This window comes from Cucurbita pepo, chromosome LG08 (assembly GCF_002806865.2).
Source record: "Cucurbita pepo subsp. pepo cultivar mu-cu-16 chromosome LG08, ASM280686v2, whole genome shotgun sequence".
Classification (NCBI taxonomy): domain Eukaryota; kingdom Viridiplantae; phylum Streptophyta; class Magnoliopsida; order Cucurbitales; family Cucurbitaceae; genus Cucurbita; species Cucurbita pepo.
This window is the reverse complement of record NC_036645.1, coordinates 9382010-9403890: the sequence shown is the minus strand read 5'-3', so window position 1 is coordinate 9403890 and position 21881 is coordinate 9382010. Positions and strand designations below refer to the sequence as shown.

Below are 21881 nucleotides of genomic sequence, written 5' to 3'. Positions count from 1 at the left end.
AACAATTGAAAACGGAAAGCCACGAATCCCCATTTGACAAAATCGATCAAAACCCTAAAAAAAACAAGCCCCGTTCCGAATCAACCACCAAAAAATGATCGGTGTTTGAATACAACTCGTCAGATTCTTGTGGAGCTAAGAATCCATACAATGGAAGCCGCTTGCTGATCGTCGAATCCCACCACGTGTCGTCTTGTTCTTCTCCATCGATCGACACGTCGCCTCCTGCGCCATAGCGATACTCATTTCTCCTCCTGAAAATTTGCCCCAAGATATTTACCCCACTCCATTACTGGTCTTCACGAAATCGAAGAAAATGACTCCACCCCACTTCCTGATTCGTAAAAGGACAAAACCCCATCAAAATTTCAGTGCTGTTTGCTAACTTTTTCAAGTTTTGTGGAGATGGGTCGGAAGAAAAGTCAAAGATGGGTCTAAAATTTGAGAGCTCTTCTCAGGTTAGTTCAATTAGAGAGGTAAATTAATGAAAAGTGGAGGATTGACCTAACAATATATATTACTCTGTTTTCATATGGATCAAGAGAGTTCTTCTATGTTCTTCTTCTTCTTCTTCTTCTTCTTCCTCATTGGTTTGTTCTGGAATTAAGAACAGGTTTGAGAAGGAATTTGTTGCAGTAAAAGACCCATTTCCCTATTTTGGGGATCGATGGATCTGTTGATCTAACAATTTTACTTGCACATGTATTGTTGCGTCTCTTTTAGATCTCCGTCGTTTTCATTTGGTTTCGACCAGTAGTAGCTGACCCCAACTGACCAGAATAGCCTAATTACAGTGAGTTCATACTGTTCTTCGCTTATTCTGTTTTTTTTTTTTTATTGTTTCTTTTTCATTCTTGTTACTGTTGATAAGAGAATCTGTGGTTGATGTTTTTCCTTTTTCGATTTCGTTTTCTTTCGGATTAAATTATTGACTGTTTCTTGTTCTTAAACTTCAACTGTGGAAACGATTGAACTCTAGAATGTAGAGGTAGATTTTGTTCTGATTCTTGTTCTTAATGCTGTTCTTCGTTTCTCGTTTGTATTTTCTGTTTGTTTTCCTGGGAATTTTGAGCTTTAAATAGGAAGGAATATGGGGTTGGTTTTGATGAACTGGTTTTGTGGCTCATCTTTGATTGTTGGGTCTGCAGGGAAGGATTTTGAGGTGGGATTGGTGTTGCATCCATTTTGGATGTGGAGGAATTGGAGGGTGGCTCTGGTGCAATGAGGGATGTTATCAAGTTTGATGAACTTCCTGAGGGCCTGCTGGCAGCCATGTGCTGATCGGCAGGCACGTCGGGGCTGTGGTTCCGATTCAGCTGGCTGCCAAGATGGGCTACTTTGGTACAAGGACCATGGCCACCATGTCAATGGAGAGTTTTCAATGGCTGTTGTTCAGGCCAACAATTTACTTGAGGATCAGAGCCAGCTTGAGTCTGGCCCCTTGAGCTTGCTCGAGTCGGGACCCTATGGAACCTTTGTTGGAATATACGATGGCCATGGTGGCCCTGAGACATCGCGATTCATATGTGCGAACTTGTTCCAGCACCTCAAAGGTAAGAGGAGTTTAAACATCTTGAATTTGATAAATGCATCGTTTAAGAAGTAGGGATTGTTGCACGCATTAGTTTTAGAATCGGTACGAGCGTCCCAAGTAGCCGATACTATCAAATAAACGCTTAACTGATCTAATTGGGTCGGTCACTTTTTACTGTTCAGTGTTTGCCACAGAAGAAAAGGCAATGTCAGCAAATGTGATAAAGAAAGCATTCCAAGCAACAGAAGAGGGGTTTCTCTCTATTGTCACCAAGCAATGGCCTATGAACCCCCAGATTGCGGCTGTTGGTTCTTGCTGTCTGGTTGGAGTGATTTGTGACGGGAAACTCTACATTGCGAACCTAGGTGATTCCCGTGCCGTGTTGGGAAGGCTTGTGCGGTCCACTGGAGAAGTTCTTCCGATTCAGCTATCATCAGAGCACAATGCAAGTATACCGTCAGTCCGCCAGGAGATGCAGTCTTCGCACCCCGATGACCCCCGTATTGTGGTGTTGAAGCATAATGTATGGCGCGTAAAGGGCTTGATTCAGGTACTACCTAAGCTTGGCTGATCCTGACATATTTTCAGTTTTGGGCTATTTTTATACTATCTTTTCCACATTCTTATAAGAAATGTTTCGTTCTCCTGTTCAACTGATGTGGGATCTCACACGGTTAGAGTCGAGCTAATTTGGTAGAACTTGTGGGTTAGACATGTTCTTCGGTCGAGTCATCTGTTTGTGCATTAAAAGTCAAGAAATGTCTCGAGTTTGGGTGAACTTTTAGATGCCATAGGTGAAGAAAATGTTTCGTTACGCGTTCAAAACCTTATTGGGTCTGGCTCACGCAACATTGTTTCCATGTGCAACTGTTCTTTATTGCCTCGTTGTTTTGGAGATTTTTCATTCTTTTATCAGTTGCATCGAATCAAAGAGTCGGTGTTGGATCCGATGTTGTCGAGCCATGAGTTATTTGCATACTTGTATATTGACTACCATGCCATATTTGAGCCTATCTTCTCCCCCAATCCAAAACTTCCCTTTTAACTCGTATGCAGATTTCTCGGTCAATTGGAGACGTATATCTCAAAAAGCCAGAATTCAACCGGGAGCCATTGTATGCTAAGTTTCGCCTCCAAGAACCGTTCAGTAGGCCTATTCTGAGCTCAGAACCAGCAATCTCTGTGCACGAACTCGATCCGAATGATCAATTCCTCATATTTGCTTCTGATGGGCTATGGGAGCACCTTAGCAACCAGGAAGCAGTTGATATCGTTCACAAGAATCCTCACAGTGTAAGTTGTGTTTTTCTGAGTGTAAATCTCATTGTCAAGTGTATTCAGTAAAGTTATTCTCTCTCGTTTTATTGGCTTCAAATAGGGAAGTGCAAGGAGGTTGGTGAAAGCAGCAATGCAGGAAGCAGCTAAGAAACGAGAAATGCGGTACTCGGACTTGAAGAAGATCGACCGTGGGGTTCGGCGTCATTTTCACGACGACACAACGGTGATAGTTGTGTTTCTGGGTTCGAGTGGTTCAGGAGGAAGGAGCCCTGTTTTGTCAGTGAGAGGGGGAGGGGTGAACCTATCTGCAAAGGCTGTAGCAGCTTCTAAGCTCAACACTACTCCCCAATGAATAATAATGCAAAGCTTCTCAGGGATTCAGTGACCCACCAAGTTGTTGTATATCAAGGAGAGATGAGAGAAGGTTCACTTTGATTCTTTAAATGATCTGTTCTGCTCTGCTCAGCTCAGCTCAGCTCAATGTAACATTCTAAGTCAGCTTTTACCCTTTTTATTTCTTTCTAAGAACTTACTGAGGAAACTACACTCAAAATCTGGCCTTGGAGCTTAATAGATGCCATTGGGAAATTCTTCTCCTTCTTGTATACATCACTTCTCACCTTTTATCCTTTTTAGGCATGCGTATAGTATGAACGTGTAATATATCGTGTTGATAGACTTTGTTGTTGTCAATTGTTCCACTAAGTGTCACCCGACCCCTACTCTTATTAAGTTTTTCATAAATATTATTCACACAGCCAAGAAAGGTCAAATAGAAGGGGGCAATTAGTTGACTACTTCTTGGCCACGCTCCCGTAACTAGATATGAGATATTTGATCTAAATTCTCAAATAGTTCATTACCATATAATCATGTACCGTAGTCGAATTAGAGATAACATAAAATAACAGGACTCTCACTAGCAGACAAAGACTCTACTATTAAGAAACTATTCTCGAACCGGGTTCTCTGGATTCACGTGTACCTAGTCGGGTCTAAATGGATTAATGAAGAAGGGAGTAGGAAGCACTATAAAGAAAGAAGTTCGACTATACTTTTTAACCGACTAAATCAGATCCACTACACCGCTAGAATCAAAGAAAGAAATTCCAATCCACCTTGTTTGTGTCCTGGAACCCTTTCTTCAAGTTACCGCGCTCCCATTTGGCTATATTATATTATCAAGTATAGATGGAAAAGAAATTGTGTTCCTTGTGTATAAAGAAAACAATGAAGATTTGAAGAAAAAGTGAGATTTGATTGGAAGCAAAAGAAAACAAGGGTAGGTGACCATTAAAGGGCAAGTAGGTGGTAGTGATGAAATGCAGTGAGAAACTTGTAAGATCAATTCTCAGTTCAATGCTATGATTTTATTGGATGCTTAAAATGGATGATGCACCTTCTTAAAGTGAAATACCAAACCAAACAGATTCCAATTCCTTTGGTAGATTTTCAACACTATTTATTGTGGTAGATGAAACAAAAGCCACAAAAACCAACCTAAGAAAACCTAATATAAATAATCGAGTCACTCTCGAGCTCTAATATTAAGGACCCCATATAGACAACTGTATGGTTTTATGACTTTTAGCATTCTTCTAGGTCAGAATCTTTCAAAAATATCCATATCTTCTATGAACATTTGAAAAAACTAATATTGTATGAGTAGGAACATGAGATCCTACATCGGTTGGAGAAGGAAACGAAGCATTCCTTATAAGTGTGTGGAAAACTCTTCCTGACAGACCCATTTTAAAAACTATGAAGCTGACAGCGATATGTAATGGACCAAAACAGACAATAGTGGTATCAGAGCCAAACACCAAGCAATGTGCCAACAAGGACGATGAACCCCAAGGAAGTGGATGATTGTGAGATCTCACATCGGGTTGAGAGGGGAACTAAACATTTCTTGATGTGGAAACCTCTTCCTAATAGACGCGTTTTACAAATCGGGAAGGTAAAGGCGGGATACGTAATTGGTGCTAGTGGGGGAAGAAAGATTTGAACCTAATAAGATTTCATTAATGAGAGGGGAAAGAGTGTGTTTTAGAGGCATCTGCCCTGCAATCTGAGAACCTTTCAATGCAGATAGGGCTCCCCAATACCTGATCATGCAGCAGAATGGGACTTGAAATCCCTTGTATTTCCACTCCCAAAGTTTCTGCTTAATATGTGTATTAAATATTTTCAATACCCTCTCAACTAACCTCAACAATCTCAGCTTTGAAGGGCTACCATTAGTCATCTGGGCTATTCCTGCTGTCCAAACTTGTCTTAAAAAAACTTTAGTGGTCTTTAATTCATGGACCGTTGTCTCACAAGAAACAAACAGTATCCTATGACAGAATGCCACCTAGAAGACAAAGAATCCTATCGCAGAATGCCACAAGAATGTGCAACAGCTCAAACTCATCGCTAACAGATATTGTCCTCTTTGGGCCGTTCCCTTATCCAATCGACGTGGGACTCCCCAATCCACCCTCTTTTGGGGCCCAACGTCCTTGCTGACACACTGACTCAGCCTCCTAACTAACACATATGTCTGACTCTGATACCATTTGTAACAGTCAAAGTCTGCCACTAGAGATATTGTTCTCTTTGGGTTTTCCCTCAAGGTTTTTAAAACACGTCTACTAGAGAGAGGTTTCCACACCCTTATAAAGAATGTTTCGTTCTCCTCTCCAACCGATGTGGGATCTCACACAATGATTGAGTGACTGTTTAAAGATGAACGAAGCAATGGTTGAATCTTAAAGGTTGTTAAAGAAGGCTATCACTATATCTTTCGGCAAAAAAATGAGAAGCAACCAAAACTCATAGCATAATTGATCAGTAAGGAAAAAAAAAGAAGGAATATGGTTTTATTCACAAGAGCATATAAGGGTATAATTACTCAAAATTTTTATACATCGGTGAGGATCGATCGTCACAGTATGTTCCGAGTCCGACGCCCCTATATCGAACTACTAAACCAATGATCTAACTCGAAAATAAGGACATTTTCTCTATGTAATTTACAAGGGCAAGGTTAACACAGTGGTGAGTGGAAAAATATTACAGATCCCTTCTGCATAAAGGGCAAGAACCATGAGTAATAAGCCATTTATCAATGCAGGGCAAATGGAACATGTGATGACAATATGGTAAGCTTCTTACAGTCTCTCCAAGCTGAAAGTCCTGGGAAAATCAGAGCCATTTCAACAACAGAAATTTGTGTTCATACGAGAGAGATCCATAAAAGTTAGAGCCTAACCTGAAGGCAAACGGAACAACAGACTTTTTCTCCATAAGCATCTACACTGTTGTTCTTAGACACCATGATCTTGGGAATTTTCTCAACCAGGTCCCCAGGCAGTCCTTTCGAGCTGCCGGTGTCAAAGATGTTCGAGATGTCGTCAAAGCTCGTCTCTGCAGCACCCATCTGATGCACATCAAAACCAAGACATGAGTTTCATCATTTTACATGAAGCTACACAGCTATACAATTCACCAGCCACAATCAATGGCATTGCAAGGCTACCTGACTTTGAACTGCGCTCAATATGGCTGGACCGATCCGTTCTCGAACTAGTCGTCCGCTGAGGAGGCTTGCAATGACATCAATCTATACAGAGTTGAGGACAAAACGATGTTGGATTATCAAGAACAGAGCCAAAATATGAATAAGGATTAAAAAGATTTAGATTCGTATGAGGGTTCAAATCATCAAAAGATTTGAATAAAAAGTTTGCTCACCAGATAAAGAAGACAACCTATCCCTGATTCATCTGATTGCCAAAGAACTAAAGAAGATTCAAAGACTTCAATTGAGAAAACAGCACCAGAAATTGCCCCAACAGCAGCTCCTCTAACAAACCCACTCTCTGTTTCTTGGCCAATTAATGCTCCAGTCATGGCTCCAAGCAAAGTCCCCACTGCCAAAAGAAACAAAGAACAATTTCATCTCCTTCAAACCCAAATAATCTTAAGAAAGCCCTCTTGGCAAATCAAATTCTCAAATTAGTTTCCATATGAAAGGTTATCATGAAGCAGAATCACAGACATGGAAATGATCCCAAGAACTGCAGAAAATCAATTAGAAACAAACAAACAAACAAACAAACAAACAAACAAACCTAGGGCGAAGAAGAAAGTGAAGATCGCAGACAAAATGTTGCCAAGAATCGCATAAACCGCATAGCAGCAAATTTCTCGAACTCTCTCAAAGAGATTCCCAAACGAAGGCGAAGAGGAAGAAGAAAGCCGAAAAGGATTGGCTATGAAATCCATGGAAATGAAAAGGGTTGGTCGAAAATGGAGAATCGAAAAGAAACAAGAATTGGGGAATTCAAAGAAAGGGCAAAAAAACTTGGATCTTAAGAAGGAGAAGACGGAAAACAACCGCATCAACCAACTCGCATTTAAAGCTGGTGCTGCTTCGAGGAGATTTGTTGTCGCTCCAAATCAAAGGGTTTAGGGATAATAAATCAAGGGATTGCATTGAAAAGGCGAAAGAAGAAGAAAAGAGGGGGATGGTTCGTATCATATGACAAAATCCTCCTCTCTGTTCAACGAGTAGTTCAGGGTAATTAATTGGTCCACAACAAATCCAAGCAATTGGCGCTGCCATTACCATTACCAGATTGGTCAAAAATGGATCTACATACACACACACAATTTGAGATCGCCATACCAATGGCTACGCTTTCCAGTCATCCTCCACAAATCTACCGCCGATCAAGTGGGTCGCCCGCCATCAATTTTCTCTATTATTTAACTCTTTTTTTTTTCTTTTTTTTTTCTTTTTCTTTTGGGGGACTTAGATTGTGATTTATATAAATAAATAAATATTTAAAATGGGAGTTAAAATTATTTATATAATCAATTTGTACACAATGTTACAACAGGTCCACGAGCAGATATGATCTTGTTTGGACTTTCCTTTTCGAGCCGTCCACCACTTGCAGATATTGTCTTCTTTGGGCTTTCATTAAAACGCGTCTACTCGAGGAAGGTTACAACAGGTCCCCCGAGCAAATATTGTCTTGTTTGGACTTTCCTTTTCGGGCTGTCCACCACTGGCAGATATTGTCTTCTTTGAGCTTTCCCTTTCGGGCTTCCCCTCATTAAAACTCGTCTACTAGAGGAAGGTTTCCACACCCTCATAAATGGTGGTTTGTCCTTCTCTCCAACCAATGTGGGACATCACAATCCACCCCCTTCGAGCCCAACTTCCTTGCTGGCACTCTTTCCTTCCTCTAATCGATGTGGGACCACCCCCAAATCCACCTCCTTTGGGGCCCAACGTCCTTAGTGGCACACCGCCTCGTGTCTACCCCATTCGAGGAACAGCGAGAAGTTTGACACATCGTCCAGTATATGGCTCTAATACCATTTGTAACGGTCCAGATCCACCGCTAGCAGATATTGTCTTGTTTGCGCTTTCCCTCTCAGGTTTTCCCTCAATACTTTAAAACGCATCTGCTAGGGGATAGTTTCCACACTCTTATAAACAGTGGTTTGTTCTTCCCCCAACTAATATGGGAGGTCACGTTAGTTATCTATCAATTTTTTTTTTATCTTAATTTATAAATAATAATAATTAAATTATAAAAACGATCGTATGATATATTTTTAAAATTAAAATTAAAATTCGAATAAAACGTATACCATTAAAATATTTCTAAAATTCAATGGTATAAAGACCAACCGAAATGTTTTTAAAAACTTGTCAATCATTCCAAAACTATCATATATATAGGAAATGTTTAAAATATAAATTATTACCAATTTAAACTATAGAATAAAGGATATTAATTTAAATGATTCACGTTAGGTTTCTCACAAGTCACGATCAAATGTATACAATTTCGATATATTCATACATTAAATCGATTTCATAATCAGAAAAGATAAATCACCTTTGAAATAGTTAGGTGTGAATTTGACTTTTTAGGAAATTAAATTTAAATTAAATTAGGTGTTTGAAAATTTATTTCGATATAATAATATTAAACTTATTTCGATGATAATAATATTTTAATTTGCACCCGTTTTCATGACGTAGATGGAAACATTTTTCGTTCTAGATTATGACCGAACCCTAATCATGGGTTAGGATGACACGAAAAATATCTTCCTTATAAGAAATTTCAAACACGAGTATCCAAACGTTTTATGGCCCCACAACTTTAGACCCATTCTTATCCTCGTGTTTTTCTAAAGTTTTTGTATTTCAAAAAATTAATTTTCGTTTATTTTCGATTAAATTATAAGTTTAGTTTTTTAATTTTTAAATTTGTGTCTGTGTTCGTTCCTGAACTTTCGAACGTGTCTTGTACGTTATTAAAATATTTTAAATTTATTAAATTGAACCTTTCTTATTCGGTAGTTCAATCATATGAATTTCATGGTTAAGCGTGCTTTACTTTGAATAAGTTTATGTTCGATGACCTCATCTCTTATAAATCTATGTGAGCGAGAACAAAACATGTTGGAAAACTCATGGGTTTGTGGGGATTGTATTCACTCTCTGTCTATGTCGCAAGGGAATGTTGAGACTATCAGGTGTCGAATCCCAATATAAATTCTGGATATGGGTCGTTACATACGAGACGAGGTACGTTTTTTAAATTTTAAACATAAAATATTATTTTTCTTCGAGAAATTAATTGATTTCATTATTAAGTAATAATTAGGACGTATATATATATATATATATATATATTAATTATTGAGAGCTGACGAAGCTATAAGTAGTTGAGGTCTCAACGATCACTCGTGATGAAAATGAGAAAAATTGAATATTGTTATTTAATATTCATTGATTTTAGATATTTTTATTAAATGAATAAATCCTTTTCATTTTCATCTATTAAAAAATAATTTAAATTTTAAAGGAGAAAAAAACATCTTTAAAAACACGGTTCTTCGGAAAATCAACATTATTAAATATAGTATCGATCCATTCCGAAGTTAAATCAAATCGAATTAAATTCATCATTAATTTAGATCTAACCTTTTTTCGAAATATTATATTTTCTACATAATATTTATCATCGTCGTATAGAATTAGAGGTTAAATTATAAAGGAGTGTACAGCGAATACGAGAACCCGACTCAACCCAATCCAAATTATAAGGATTTGGTTGAGTTTTTTAAGGACCCGTTTCAGTTCTGATTGAGTATGGGTTTATAGTGTGTAGAGGAACTGATCAATCTGACCGAACCGAGTTGTTGTGTAATAAGTTTTAAAATTCCTTTTTTTATTACAAAATTATTTAACATGAAGTGATTATAAACTAAAATTAAATTTATTGATATTATAACCGAATTTGGACATTGATTAAAGTAAAATACAAGCCCAAAATGGTATTGAATAAGTAAATTGAAAACCTCATGGACAAGATGGTAATTTCGCGGAGTCGAGCTGCCCAGCGTACCAATTTCGTCTATAAATATTTTGAACAGTCCGGAACTTCGTTTTCAATCTCTTCTTCTTGCTCTAGGGCTTTGTTTTTGCACTTCGATCGCTCGCCATGGATTTGCGGTTCCCTTACTCCCCGGCTGAGGTTGCCAAAGTCCGAATGGTTCAGTTTGGCATACTTAGCCCAGATGAGATTGTAATTCTCTATCCATCCACGACTTCAATTTCGATTACAATGTATTTCGTTTAGTTTGATTCTGTCTCTATGTTGAGAGGTCGTTCGGGGATGAGGAATGCTTTACGTTTGTATGAATTAGGTTGCTTTATTGATGTGCAANGGGATGAGGAATGCTTTACGTTTGTATGAATTAGGTTGCTTTAGGAAGTGGCTCAGCTGGGTTTTTGCTGCCTGTTGGTTTATTGATGTGCAAGTTCTGCTTGTTTTTTTGGTTATAGAGTTGGAGTACTGGATGAACTTCCGGGGTTTTGTATTTTATTAGTTAGGGACCAGGGCCGTGTTCTTTCTTCTTGTTCCTTGTATTTTATTCACTGATGGGTAATGGTTTCTTATTCCTTGAAATGCATAGCTTTTAGTGGACATTTTTGGGTTCTTCTTCTCTCACATTTTAAATTGAAAGTTGGTCTTGAGCTAGAAAGAAACTTATATTATTTTTTTAATAAAATTTAAATTATTACGTTTTATTCCAAATGATGTGTTGTTTTTGTTTTTGAATAATTTGAAATAGGAAATAGGAAATAAGAAACCAGATTGTTTTCGTATGCCAATGTTTCTTTAAATTGAGAAATGGATAATATAATCTGTTACAAAATCCATATGTTGGAAGTGAGAATTTTTTTTTACTACACACCTTGGTGTCTAAACCATATTCTTTGGACTTCAGAGGCAAATGTCCGTGGTGCAAATTGAGCATGGTGAAACTACAGAGAGGGGTAAGCCAAAAGTAGGTGGTTTGAGTGACCCGCGGCTTGGTACAATTGACAGAAAAATGAAGTGTGAAACTTGCACTGCGAACATGGCTGAGTGCCCTGGGCACTTTGGGCACCTCGAGCTTGCCAAGCCAATGTTTCATATTGGATTTATGAAGACTGTGCTCACTATCATGCGTTCTGTTTGCTTCAATTGCTCAAAGATTCTAGTTGACGAGGTACCGTTCTTTCTTGATATTATATTTTGATGTTTACTGGATTGGTTTCCTTTTTTGTCCTTCAGTTAAGTAGGATTTCACGCTGTACATGTTTTTTTCTTTCTTTTTCTGCTTCCTTGTTGCTATGATTCGTTATGAATGATTCCAGAAGACTGCATAGGATTACCTTGGCTAGGACTTTTATGGTTTTAGACCATGTAATATGTTCGTTATGGTTCTTCTAAGAGCGAAGTGGAAAAGATAACTGGAATGCATCTCTTTAAGATGTTGGGATAATGGGAATTTGGGTCTAAGTTATCATTATCTCATTGATTGATTCTAGCTATTGTATGGAAATAGTCAATTACCTTGAGCAATCCGTTTATCATTTTTCAGGAGGACCCAAAATTTAAACAAGCGATGCGGATAAAGAATCCCAAGAACAGGCTTAAAAAGATTTTGGATGCCTGCAAGAACAAAACCAAGTGTGAAGGTGGAGATGAAATTGACGTTCAAGGCCAAGATTCAGATCAACCGGTGAAAAGGGGTCGGGGTGGCTGTGGTGCTCAGCAGCCTAAGATCTCAATTGATGGTATGAAAATGGTTGCGGAGTACAAGGCTCAGAGGAAGAAAAATGATGACCAGGAGCAGCTGCCTGAACCTGTGGAAAGAAAACAGACACTTAGTGCCGAAAGGGTGACCAATTTCAATCCTGATTAGCATTATCCTTCGTAATTATTTTGCGTGTACCTCTTTCATGAGGTCAAATGTTGGATGGATTCTTGTAGGTTCTTGGTGTTCTGAAAAGAATAAGCGACGAAGATTGCAAACTCTTGGGCCTAAATCCAAAGTATGCTCGACCTGACTCGATGATTCTGCAAGTCCTTCCAATTCCTCCACCTCCTGTGAGACCATCGGTTATGATGGACACCTCATCTAGAAGTGAGGTATGCCTGTTCTGCTTTTGTTTTATGATGTCTAATTGTTTCTTGTTTTGTTTACTGCTTCCAATAAAATTCATTTTATTTTCTAGTTAGTTTCTGGGATAGTGTTACGATGCTTTTGACAAAATTGGATCAATTTTAACGTGACATCTCTCAATGCAGGACGATCTAACTCATCAGTTGGCTATGATTATAAGGCACAACGAAAACCTCAGGAGGCAAGAAAGAAATGGTTCTCCTGCACATATCATTTCAGAGTTTGCGCAACTACTGCAGTTTCATATAGCCACGTATTTTGATAATGAATTACCTGGACTACCCAGGGTATTAAGTCTTTTTTTTTTTCTGAATCTATATGATTTTCTTTTTCCAACCATTTTTCTTCTTACTTTCATATGTTGCTTTAATCAAGGCCACACAACGATCTGGGAGGCCCATTAAATCTATTTGTAGTAGGCTCAAGGCAAAGGAAGGCCGGATTAGGGGTAATTTGATGGGAAAACGTGTAGATTTTTCAGCACGTACAGTTATAACACCTGATCCAACAATTAATATTGATGAACTGGGAGTGCCATGGAGCATTGCTTTGAACCTTACATATCCGGAGACTGTGACACCATATAATATAGAGAGGTCCGTGTTTTAAAATCATTTCTAGCTTCTTGATTCTTTCCCTTTCACTGTATTTATTGTTAGCTGATGGTCTCTTCTTTTGAAAATCAGATTAAAGGAACTTGTTGAATATGGTCCCCATCCTCCACCTGGTAAAACTGGTGCCAAGTACATTATACGAGATGACGGGCAGAGGCTTGATCTTCGATATCTTAAGAAAAGTAGTGATCATCATTTGGAGCTTGGGTACAAGGCAAGATTTTCTGATCATGCATGCAATCTAATATTTTTGGGTGTTTTATAATTCCTAAAATCCTCATTCTTTTGCTGCTGTGATCATAGGTGGAGCGTCATTTGAACGATGGTGACTTTGTACTTTTTAATCGTCAGCCTAGTCTCCATAAAATGTCTATCATGGGACACAGAATCAAGATTATGCCCTACTCAACTTTCCGCCTAAATTTATCTGTCACGTCACCTTACAATGCTGATTTTGATGGTGATGAAATGAATATGCATGTTCCTCAGTCATTTGAGACAAGGGCTGAAGTACTGGAGCTCATGATGGTTCCCAAATGCATTGTGTCACCTCAGTCAAACCGTCCTGTCATGGGTATAGTGCAAGATACTCTGTTAGGATGCCGTAAAATTACAAAAAGGGACACCTTTATAACAAAGGTCACAGTAACATGATTGTTATCTCTTGTCCTTTTACTGCACAAACATTTTTGTTTGTTGTAAGTTGGGATCTGAAATTGCATCGATAAATTTGTGCAGGATGTTTTCATGAATATCTTGATGTGGTGGGAAGATTTTGACGGGAAAGTTCCTGCCCCTGCAATTTTAAAGCCACAACCTCTTTGGACTGGAAAACAAGTTTTTAATCTTATCATACCAAAGCAGATTAATCTCTCGAGAACTTCTGCTTGGCATTCTGAGTCTGAATCTGGATTCATTACTCCGGGAGATACTTTTGTTAGGATTGAGAAGGGGGAACTGCTTTCTGGAACTCTTTGCAAGAAGACTCTCGGAACTTCAACTGGAAGTCTTATACATGTTATTTGGTATGCTGCATTAGCTATAGTACTCGTGCACTTCTTTTCAAAGGGACGTGGTCTGTAATCATCATCATCATCATCTCTTAAAAAAGTAGTTGCACNGCATTAGCTATAGTACTCGTGCACTTCTTTTCAAAGGGACGTGATCTGTAATCATCATCATCATCATCTCTTAAAAAAGTAGTTGCACTTTTTTTTTTTGAACTAATACTAATCGCCATGTTCATAATGCAGTTTGAAAAGAACTGTTCCGACTCTTTGTTTGACTAATTGGTGATGTCTTTATCACATTAAAGATGGCGGTTGGTGTTTCAAATGTCACGTTCGTTCATTTGAGTTGCCTAGATTAAGGAGTTAACAGTCTCATAAATTTTTTTTTTGACACATGCTTTTCATTATCCTTTTTCTGAAATTGAAGCTCAATCGTGTAAATCATTTTCAGGGAGGAGGTTGGTCCTGATGCAGCTAGAAAATTTCTTGGTCATACACAGTGGCTTGTCAATTACTGGCTTTTGCAGAATGCTTTTAGCATTGGGATTGGAGATACAATTGCTGATGCAGCAACCATGGAGAAAATTAATGAAACTATTTCTGCAGCTAAAAATGAAGTGAAAAATCTCATTAAGAAAGCCCAGGAGCGTAGTTTAGAGCCTGAACCTGGACGGACGATGATGGATTCATTTGAAAACAAAGTGAACCAGGTCCTGAATAAGGCTCGTGATGATGCTGGTAGTAGTGCGCAAAAAAGTTTGTCAGAGAGTAACAATCTGAAAGCTATGGTTACTGCAGGATCCAAGGGAAGTTTTATCAATATCTCCCAGATGACTGCTTGTGTGGGGCAGCAAAATGTTGAAGGGAAGCGAATACCATTTGGTTTTATTGATCGAACTTTGCCCCATTTCACTAAAGATGATTATGGGCCTGAAAGTCGTGGCTTTGTTGAAAACTCATATCTTCGAGGATTGACCCCACAGGAGTTCTTTTTTCATGCTATGGGTGGTAGGGAAGGTCTTATTGATACTGCAGTCAAGACCTCTGAAACAGGATACATTCAGAGGAGGCTGGTGAAAGCCATGGAGGATATCATGGTTAAATATGATGGGACTGTTAGAAACTCACTGGGTGATGTAATTCAGTTTCTTTATGGTGAAGATGGCATGGATTCTGTTTGGATAGAATCTCAGAAACTAGATTCTTTGAAGATGAAGAAAAAGGAATTTGAGAGGATCTTCAGGTATGAGTTTGAAGATGAGAACTGGAAGCCAAATTACATGTTGCCAGAGCATGTTGAAGATTTAAAAACTATCCGTGAATTCCGCAACGTATTTGAGGCTGAAGTCCAAAAGCTTGAAGCAGACAGGTATCAATTGGGAACAGAAATTGCAACCACAGGTGAAAACTCGTGGCCAATGCCAGTTAACCTCAAAAGGCTTATTCAGAATGCACAAAAGACTTTCAAAATCGACTTTCGAAGGGCCTCTGATATGCATCCTATGGAAATTGTTGAAGCTATCGACAAACTTCAAGAAAGGCTGAAGGTTGTTCCTGGTGAAGATCCTCTTAGTGTGGAGGCTCAAAAGAACGCCACCCTTTTCTTCAATATATTGCTGCGAAGCACTTTTGCTAGCAAAAGGGTTTTGGATGAATACAGGCTTACACGCGAAGCGTTCGAGTGGGTTATTGGAGAAATAGAATCACGCTTCCTTCAGTCACTAGTTGCACCTGGTGAAATGATTGGCTGTGTTGCTGCACAATCCATTGGAGAGCCAGCGACTCAGATGACGCTTAATACCTTCCATTATGCTGGTGTTAGTGCCAAGAACGTCACCCTTGGTGTTCCCAGGTTGAGGGAAATCATTAATGTAGCCAAGAGAATCAAAACACCATCTCTTTCAGTCTATCTAAAACCCGAAGCTAATAAAACTAAGGAGAGAGCCAAGACTGTTCAATGTGCTTTGGAATATACTACTCTTAGGAGTGTCACACAAGCTACGGAAGTATGGTATGATCCTGACCCAATGAGCACGATTATTGAAGAGGATATGGATTTTGTGAAATCCTACTATGAGATGCCAGATGAAGAAATTGCGCCCGAGAAAATCTCCCCATGGTTGCTCCGTATAGAGTTGAATCGTGAAATGATGGTGGATAAGAAACTTAGCATGGCGAATATTGCCGAGAAGATCAACCTTGAATTTGATGATGATTTGACTTGCATATTTAATGATGATAATGCTGAGAAGCTTATACTTCGTATCCGTATCATGAACGATGAAGCCCCAAAGGGTGAGTTGAATGATGAATCAGCTGAAGACGATGTGTTCTTGAAGAAAATTGAGAGCAACATGCTAACTGAAATGGCTCTTCGAGGAATACCAGATATCAACAAGGTTTTCATTAAGTGTGGTAAAGTGAACAAGTTTGATGAGAATGAAGGGTTTAAGCCAGAGATGGAGTGGATGTTGGATACAGAAGGTGTCAATCTTTTAGCAGTTATTTGTCATGAAGATGTTGATGCGAGGAGGACCACAAGCAACCATTTGATTGAAGTTATTGAAGTTCTTGGGATTGAAGCAGTTCGACGTTCCCTCCTAGATGAATTGCGTGTTGTTATCTCCTTTGATGGATCTTACGTTAATTACCGGCATCTTGCCATCCTTTGTGACACCATGACTTATCGTGGCCACCTGATGGCTATTACCCGTCATGGTATCAACCGAAATGATACTGGACCGATGATGAGATGCTCATTTGAAGAAACTGTGGATATTTTACTTGATGCTGCAGTATATGCTGAAACTGATCACTTGAGGGGTGTTACTGAAAATATAATGTTGGGTCAACTGGCACCCATAGGAACAGGGGGTTGTGCTCTGTATCTCAATGATGAGATGTTGAAGAATGCTATTGAACTCCAGCTGCCTAGTTACATTGATGGTCTGGAGTTTGGCATGACACCTTCCCGTTCCCCGATCTCAGGAACTCCTTATCATGAAGGGATGATGTCTCCTAGTTATTTGTTGAGCCCGAATCTCCGACTCTCACCTATTAGTGATGCTCAATTTTCACCCTATGTTGGAGGAATGGCTTTCTCGCCTACTTCGTCTCCGGGATATAGCCCATCATCTCCGGGCTACAGTCCATCATCCCCTGGCTATAGTCCTACCTCCCCTGGTTATAGCCCCACTTCCCCGGGATATAGCCCTACCTCTCCTGGCTACAGTCCAACATCTCCAACCTACAGTCCTAGTTCGCCTGGTTACAGCCCGACTAGTCCTGCGTATTCTCCTACGAGTCCGNCCTACAGTCCTAGTTCGCCTGGTTACAGCCCGACTAGTCCTGCATATTCTCCTACGAGTCCATCTTATTCACCCACCTCTCCCAGTTACAGCCCCACCTCTCCAAGTTACAGCCCCACATCTCCTAGTTACAGCCCAACATCTCCAAGTTACAGCCCCACTTCGCCGGCTTACAGTCCCACTTCTCCCGCTTATAGTCCCACTTCACCTGCATATAGCCCGACTTCACCCTCCTACAGCCCAACTTCACCCTCCTACAGCCCAACTTCGCCTTCCTATAGCCCCACATCACCCTCCTACAGCCCAACATCCCCGTCCTACAGCCCTACATCACCTTCCTACAGCCCCACCTCTCCAGCATATAGCCCCACCTCCCCTGGCTATAGCCCCACATCACCGAGCTACAGTCCCACTTCGCCGAGCTATAGTCCGACATCACCAAGTTATAATCCTCAATCAGCTAAATACAGCCCATCACAGGCCTACTCACCCAGTAGTCCACGGTTGTCCCCATCAAGTCCCTATAGCCCAACCTCTCCGAACTACAGGTAGTGGGTTGTTAAAGTATTTTTGGGTTTAAATGTCTTTAGTAGTACGTTCTGGCGTTTGAATATGAACTCTGTTGCATATATGCTTGTTTTCCCGGTTTGTTTCTGTATANGTAGTGGGTTGTTAAAGTATTTTTGGGTTTAAATGTCTTTAGTAGTACGTTCAGGCGTTTGAATATGAACTCTGTTGCATATATGCTTGTTTTCCCGGTTTGTTTCTGTATGCCTTGAATCTAATAAGTTCGAACTTCTTGTCTTACCTTGCAGTCCAACATCACCATCATATTCACCTACGTCTCCGGCATATTCTCCGTCAAGCCCAACCTACAGTCCTAGCAGGTGAGCTTTTACTGCCTCCTTTCTCGAGGGCTCACTTTAACATCTATAATGATCATGATTACTTCGCAATTTCCTTAACCCATTATTTGCCTTTTCTCTCTTCAGTCCATATAACACAGGAGCCAGCCCAGACTACAGCCCCAGTTCTCCACAATATAGGTTAGCCGAGATAAACTTTTCTAGTCAAAACATTTACATCTTTTTTTTTCAGTCAGCATCTAATCATTTATATTACTTGCAGTCCAAGTGCAGGATACTCACCTACTGCTCCTGGATATTCTCCGTCATCTACTAGTCAGTACACCTCACAAACAACTGACAAGGATGATAGGAGTAGAAAGGACGATAGGAGCAATCGATGAGGGTTGATATCAAATATCTTGGTTGAAGGAAGAGGTAAAATTCTTGAAGCCCTTATCTCTTGACGATTAACAAGGCTAACTGGTTCGTTTTGTAATAATTGATCTTCAGGGTGTTTTATATGTGGATTTCTCTTCTGTGTTGCTTGCCATCATTCTGGATCTCGGCTTGGAGAAGGGGCATTGTATCTTTGTAGCCGGATTCAGTATTTCGTTAAAAAGATTGGGTGGGTACATATTCTGTTAATAGGGTTGATTATTCCTCTAGGAAGCCTCTTAACTGAGGACAAGAGTGCTAACATTCGAGGTAGCTTCATATAGTCAGAAAGAATTAGAAGGAAGAACAATAGAGTTGACAAAATCAGAGAAGACTGATTTTGGTGTGCAGGTGTTCTAGATATAATTGATGACTGAACGACATAGCTCACGGTAATATAGTTATTTTTGTTTGTGTTGTTTTGACTCTCAAAACTTGCCTTTGTGACGTTCGAACGTTCAAAAAAGTTTCGAAACACGAACCACATTAACCTTTTGCAAGTGATTTCTTAGAACATGTTGTAGTTAATCCTTCATTGTATAATTGTACTGATTGTGCAGGTAATTTGTAAATGTCAGGCCCTCGAAAACCGAGAACGAGCAGAGGCAAAGAAACGACCCAACTCATCAAGGCATGCTGCTTGGAATGAGAATACATTATTTGATTTAGATTTGGCAGAGAACAGAACTTGTCTGAAGCTTTGTTTATTTTGCTATGAAGAATCTGTGAACACATTACAAGCAAAAACTGATTATCTTACAATTAGCCCGTCCGTTCCCCTGTATCTTTGTACCTTACCAAATAGCAAATGATTATGTAAAGAAAACTGTAATTTGTTTGACTCAGAAACTCTACTAAGAAATAGGCTTCTCAACTATGTATTAGTTTTTATTTGTAAATTGTACTGGTATCAAATGAACTTTCAGTATCAGTCTTAAAATTGTTAGGTTAAATTACAAACTTTGTCCATATGGTTTGGACCCAAGTTTTTGAAGATTATAATTTACTTCCATGCTTCCAATGGTTTGAAGGTTTCAATTTGGTTTTATGGTTTTGGCTTAGTTTTAGTTTGATCTTCGTCTTTTTACTTGGCTCTAAATCGTAATGTGGTCACTAGCACGACATATGGGGTCCAATTTGGCAGAAATGATCAATGCTAAACAAAAGGTCCGTTTAGTGTCGAAAGACTTTAAAACAAACTCAGCGTTTGAATCGACGAAAGAAATTGACTTATTTTACCCTTGAATGAAGAAAAAAATTTCGATAAAAAAAAGGAAGGAAGACTTAATCTATTCTTTTGTCAAGTGAAATTGAAAGCTAACCTAGAATTCTGCATCGACCCAGTAAGACTAAGTCTTTCCTTAAGAAAAGAGCGGAGTTGAGTCGTAAGTAGGTTTTTTAAGCTAAACCTAGAGTTTTCCTAGAATTTCGGACAGACAACTCAGTCGAGTTTAGTGGTAGGTAGGTTTTTTTTAACAAGAATGTTGTGAATTAAAGTGGAACATCCAAATTCCAAGGGAGAAAAATGAGAAACATGAACAATTGAAGGGAAAATTGCAAAGTGGATTCCATTAAATAGGTTCAAAATTTTCATCCATTACCCTTTCAAGCTTCTCCAATGTGTCAAAAATTTGTTCTGTGAAGGGGTGAGATTCATCCTCCTTCCCAAACACATGATTAATCCTATCTATCTCTATTGAACTGCAACCAACCGGCTTCCTAATATTCCTATCTCTCAGCAACTTCCTTAGTTTAGCAGCATCTTCCCACTGCCCTGCATCTTCATACATACTAGCTAAGATCACGTATCGTCCTGCGTTTTCGGGATCCAAAACAAACAACTTATCCCCAACTTCTTTAGCTAACTCTATGTTGTTGTGTATCCTACAAGCACCAAGCAATGCACCATACACATCTTTCCCTGCCTGCACTGGCATGCCTTCAATGAACTCTACTGCTTGTTCTAAGAAACCAGCCCTCCCTAAGAGATCCACCATGCACGCATAATGTTCCTCTTTCCTCTCTGCACCATAAGCCTCCATCCTTTCGTATATCTCGCGCCCTTTTTCTACAAGCCCGGCGTGACTACACGTCGACAACAAATTCAGGAAGATCACGCCATCTGGTTTTAGACCAGCTTCTTCCAAACTTGTGAACATGTTTAATGCCTCATCTGCAAAACCATGCATTCCGTAAGACCTTATGATCGCGCTCCATACGATGACGTTTTTGTCCTTGATTCGATCGAAAACGTCTCTCGCAATGTTCACATGACCACAGTTAGCATACATTGAGATAAGGCAACTGCCCAACGGGGCCCCAACTTCCATTCCTGTCTTTATAATGTAGGAATGAACCCAGAAGCCAACTTGGGAAGCTGATTTTGTAACACAAGCAGGGAGAATACCAACAAGAGTTGCATTATCAGGTGAGCAAGCAGTTTGATTATGCAGCATGGCGTGGAAAATCATAATAGCTTCATCCACTTTCCCATTCAAAGTATACCCAGCAATCATGGAGTTCCAACTAACAATGTCTCTCAGAGACATTTCATCAAACACCTTCCGAGCAGTTTCAACATCCTGGCACTTGGAATAAAACGCAATCAGAGCATTGCCCACGAACAAATCCAAGTCCAACCCACATTTCAAAACGTGCCCATGAACAATCTTCCCCTTGTCACCGTTCTTCATGGCGCCACATGCCTTCAACACAAAAGGAAATGTGTAGCGATTGGTGGGTTCGCCACCGACCCGCATTTCATCATACAGGTTTAGAGCTTCAGCAAACGGACCCCAATTCGCATACCCTTGAATAACCACGTTCCATAAGAACACATCTTTTTCAAGCAATCTATCGAACACCTTCCGTGCAATTCCCATTTTTTCCTCGCCATACTCGGCATATTTGCCGATTAGCTTCGTGGCTAAGAATCCATTTTGGTCATGACCTTCAACGACGATCTGGGCATGAAGTTCTTGAACGCTTCTGATAGATCTGCAATGTTGTAATAACTTCGTGTAATCATATGAATCGCGATGATACTCCCTACGACTCCAATCGTTGAAGATGGATCTTAGAAATCTGAAGAATGGTCGATTTCTCGACACCAGAGCTCGCGAAGATCGCCAGTGGAGCCCATTCATTGGATTCTTCAAACCAAAAACTTGAAATGGAATTCGTGAAAAGAAGGTTACCCTTATTGCGGCGGCGGACAAACGCGCATCCGTTTATCGGTGCCGGACGACGCGTCAATTTCTGGAAAGATGACGATTTTCTCATGACATATACCATCTATCNAAAAAAAAAAAAAAAAAAAA

General features: G+C 39.6%; 4 protein-coding genes across 9 annotated transcripts; 2 read left to right on the top strand and 2 right to left on the bottom strand.

Moving 5' to 3' along the window:
• The first annotated feature begins 5 nt into the window (after window positions 1–5).
• LOC111800460 (probable protein phosphatase 2C 60) lies at window positions 6–3473 on the top strand. Of its 5 annotated transcripts, none has more exons than XM_023684161.1 (6): window positions 6–458; window positions 724–793; window positions 1149–1553; window positions 1717–2084; window positions 2591–2827; window positions 2913–3473. In XM_023684161.1, exons 3-6 carry the CDS (start codon window positions 1229–1231, stop codon window positions 3162–3164), a joined length of 1182 nt encoding a protein of 393 aa, XP_023539929.1. In that variant the 5' UTR covers window positions 6–458; window positions 724–793; window positions 1149–1228; the 3' UTR covers window positions 3165–3473. The 5 variants fall into 5 exon arrangements, with proteins under 5 accessions (XP_023539929.1, XP_023539930.1, XP_023539932.1 ...); XM_023684162.1 differs by having other exon boundaries at window positions 6–476; XM_023684159.1 differs by having other exon boundaries at window positions 7–458; window positions 614–793.
• Window positions 3474–5648: 2175 nt separating this feature from the next.
• Window positions 5649–7573, bottom strand: LOC111801178 (NEP1-interacting protein 1-like). Its single transcript, XM_023685176.1, has 5 exons — window positions 6931–7573; window positions 6551–6729; window positions 6336–6419; window positions 6069–6236; window positions 5649–5992 (listed from the first exon to the last, which is right to left on the bottom strand). The coding sequence occupies exons 1-5, from the start codon at window positions 7199–7201 to the stop codon at window positions 5870–5872; spliced, it is 825 nt and encodes a 274-aa protein (XP_023540944.1). The 5' UTR covers window positions 7202–7573; the 3' UTR covers window positions 5649–5869.
• Window positions 7574–10261: 2688 nt separating this feature from the next.
• LOC111801011 (DNA-directed RNA polymerase II subunit 1-like) lies at window positions 10262–19546 on the top strand. Of its 2 annotated transcripts, XM_023684964.1 has the most exons (15): window positions 10262–10416; window positions 11123–11386; window positions 11762–12061; window positions 12154–12312; window positions 12472–12633; window positions 12722–12942; window positions 13033–13174; window positions 13264–13599; window positions 13699–13985; window positions 14422–17826; window positions 18094–18165; window positions 18271–18324; window positions 18407–18561; window positions 18637–18953; window positions 19122–19546. In XM_023684964.1, the coding sequence occupies exons 1-13, from the start codon at window positions 10333–10335 to the stop codon at window positions 18525–18527; spliced, it is 5607 nt and encodes a 1868-aa protein (XP_023540732.1). In that variant the 5' UTR covers window positions 10262–10332; the 3' UTR covers window positions 18528–18561; window positions 18637–18953; window positions 19122–19546. The 2 variants fall into 2 exon arrangements, with proteins under 2 accessions (XP_023540732.1, XP_023540733.1); XM_023684965.1 differs by lacking the exons at window positions 10262–10416; window positions 11123–11386; window positions 11762–12061; window positions 12154–12312; window positions 12472–12633 and having other exon boundaries at window positions 12641–12942; window positions 14422–17237; window positions 17301–17826.
• Window positions 19547–20115: 569 nt separating this feature from the next.
• Window positions 20116–21838, bottom strand: LOC111800577 (pentatricopeptide repeat-containing protein At3g46790, chloroplastic-like). Its single transcript, XM_023684331.1, has one exon. The coding sequence runs from the start codon at window positions 21705–21707 to the stop codon at window positions 20133–20135; it is 1575 nt and encodes a 524-aa protein (XP_023540099.1). The 5' UTR covers window positions 21708–21838; the 3' UTR covers window positions 20116–20132.
• Window positions 21839–21881: the final 43 nt, after the last annotated feature.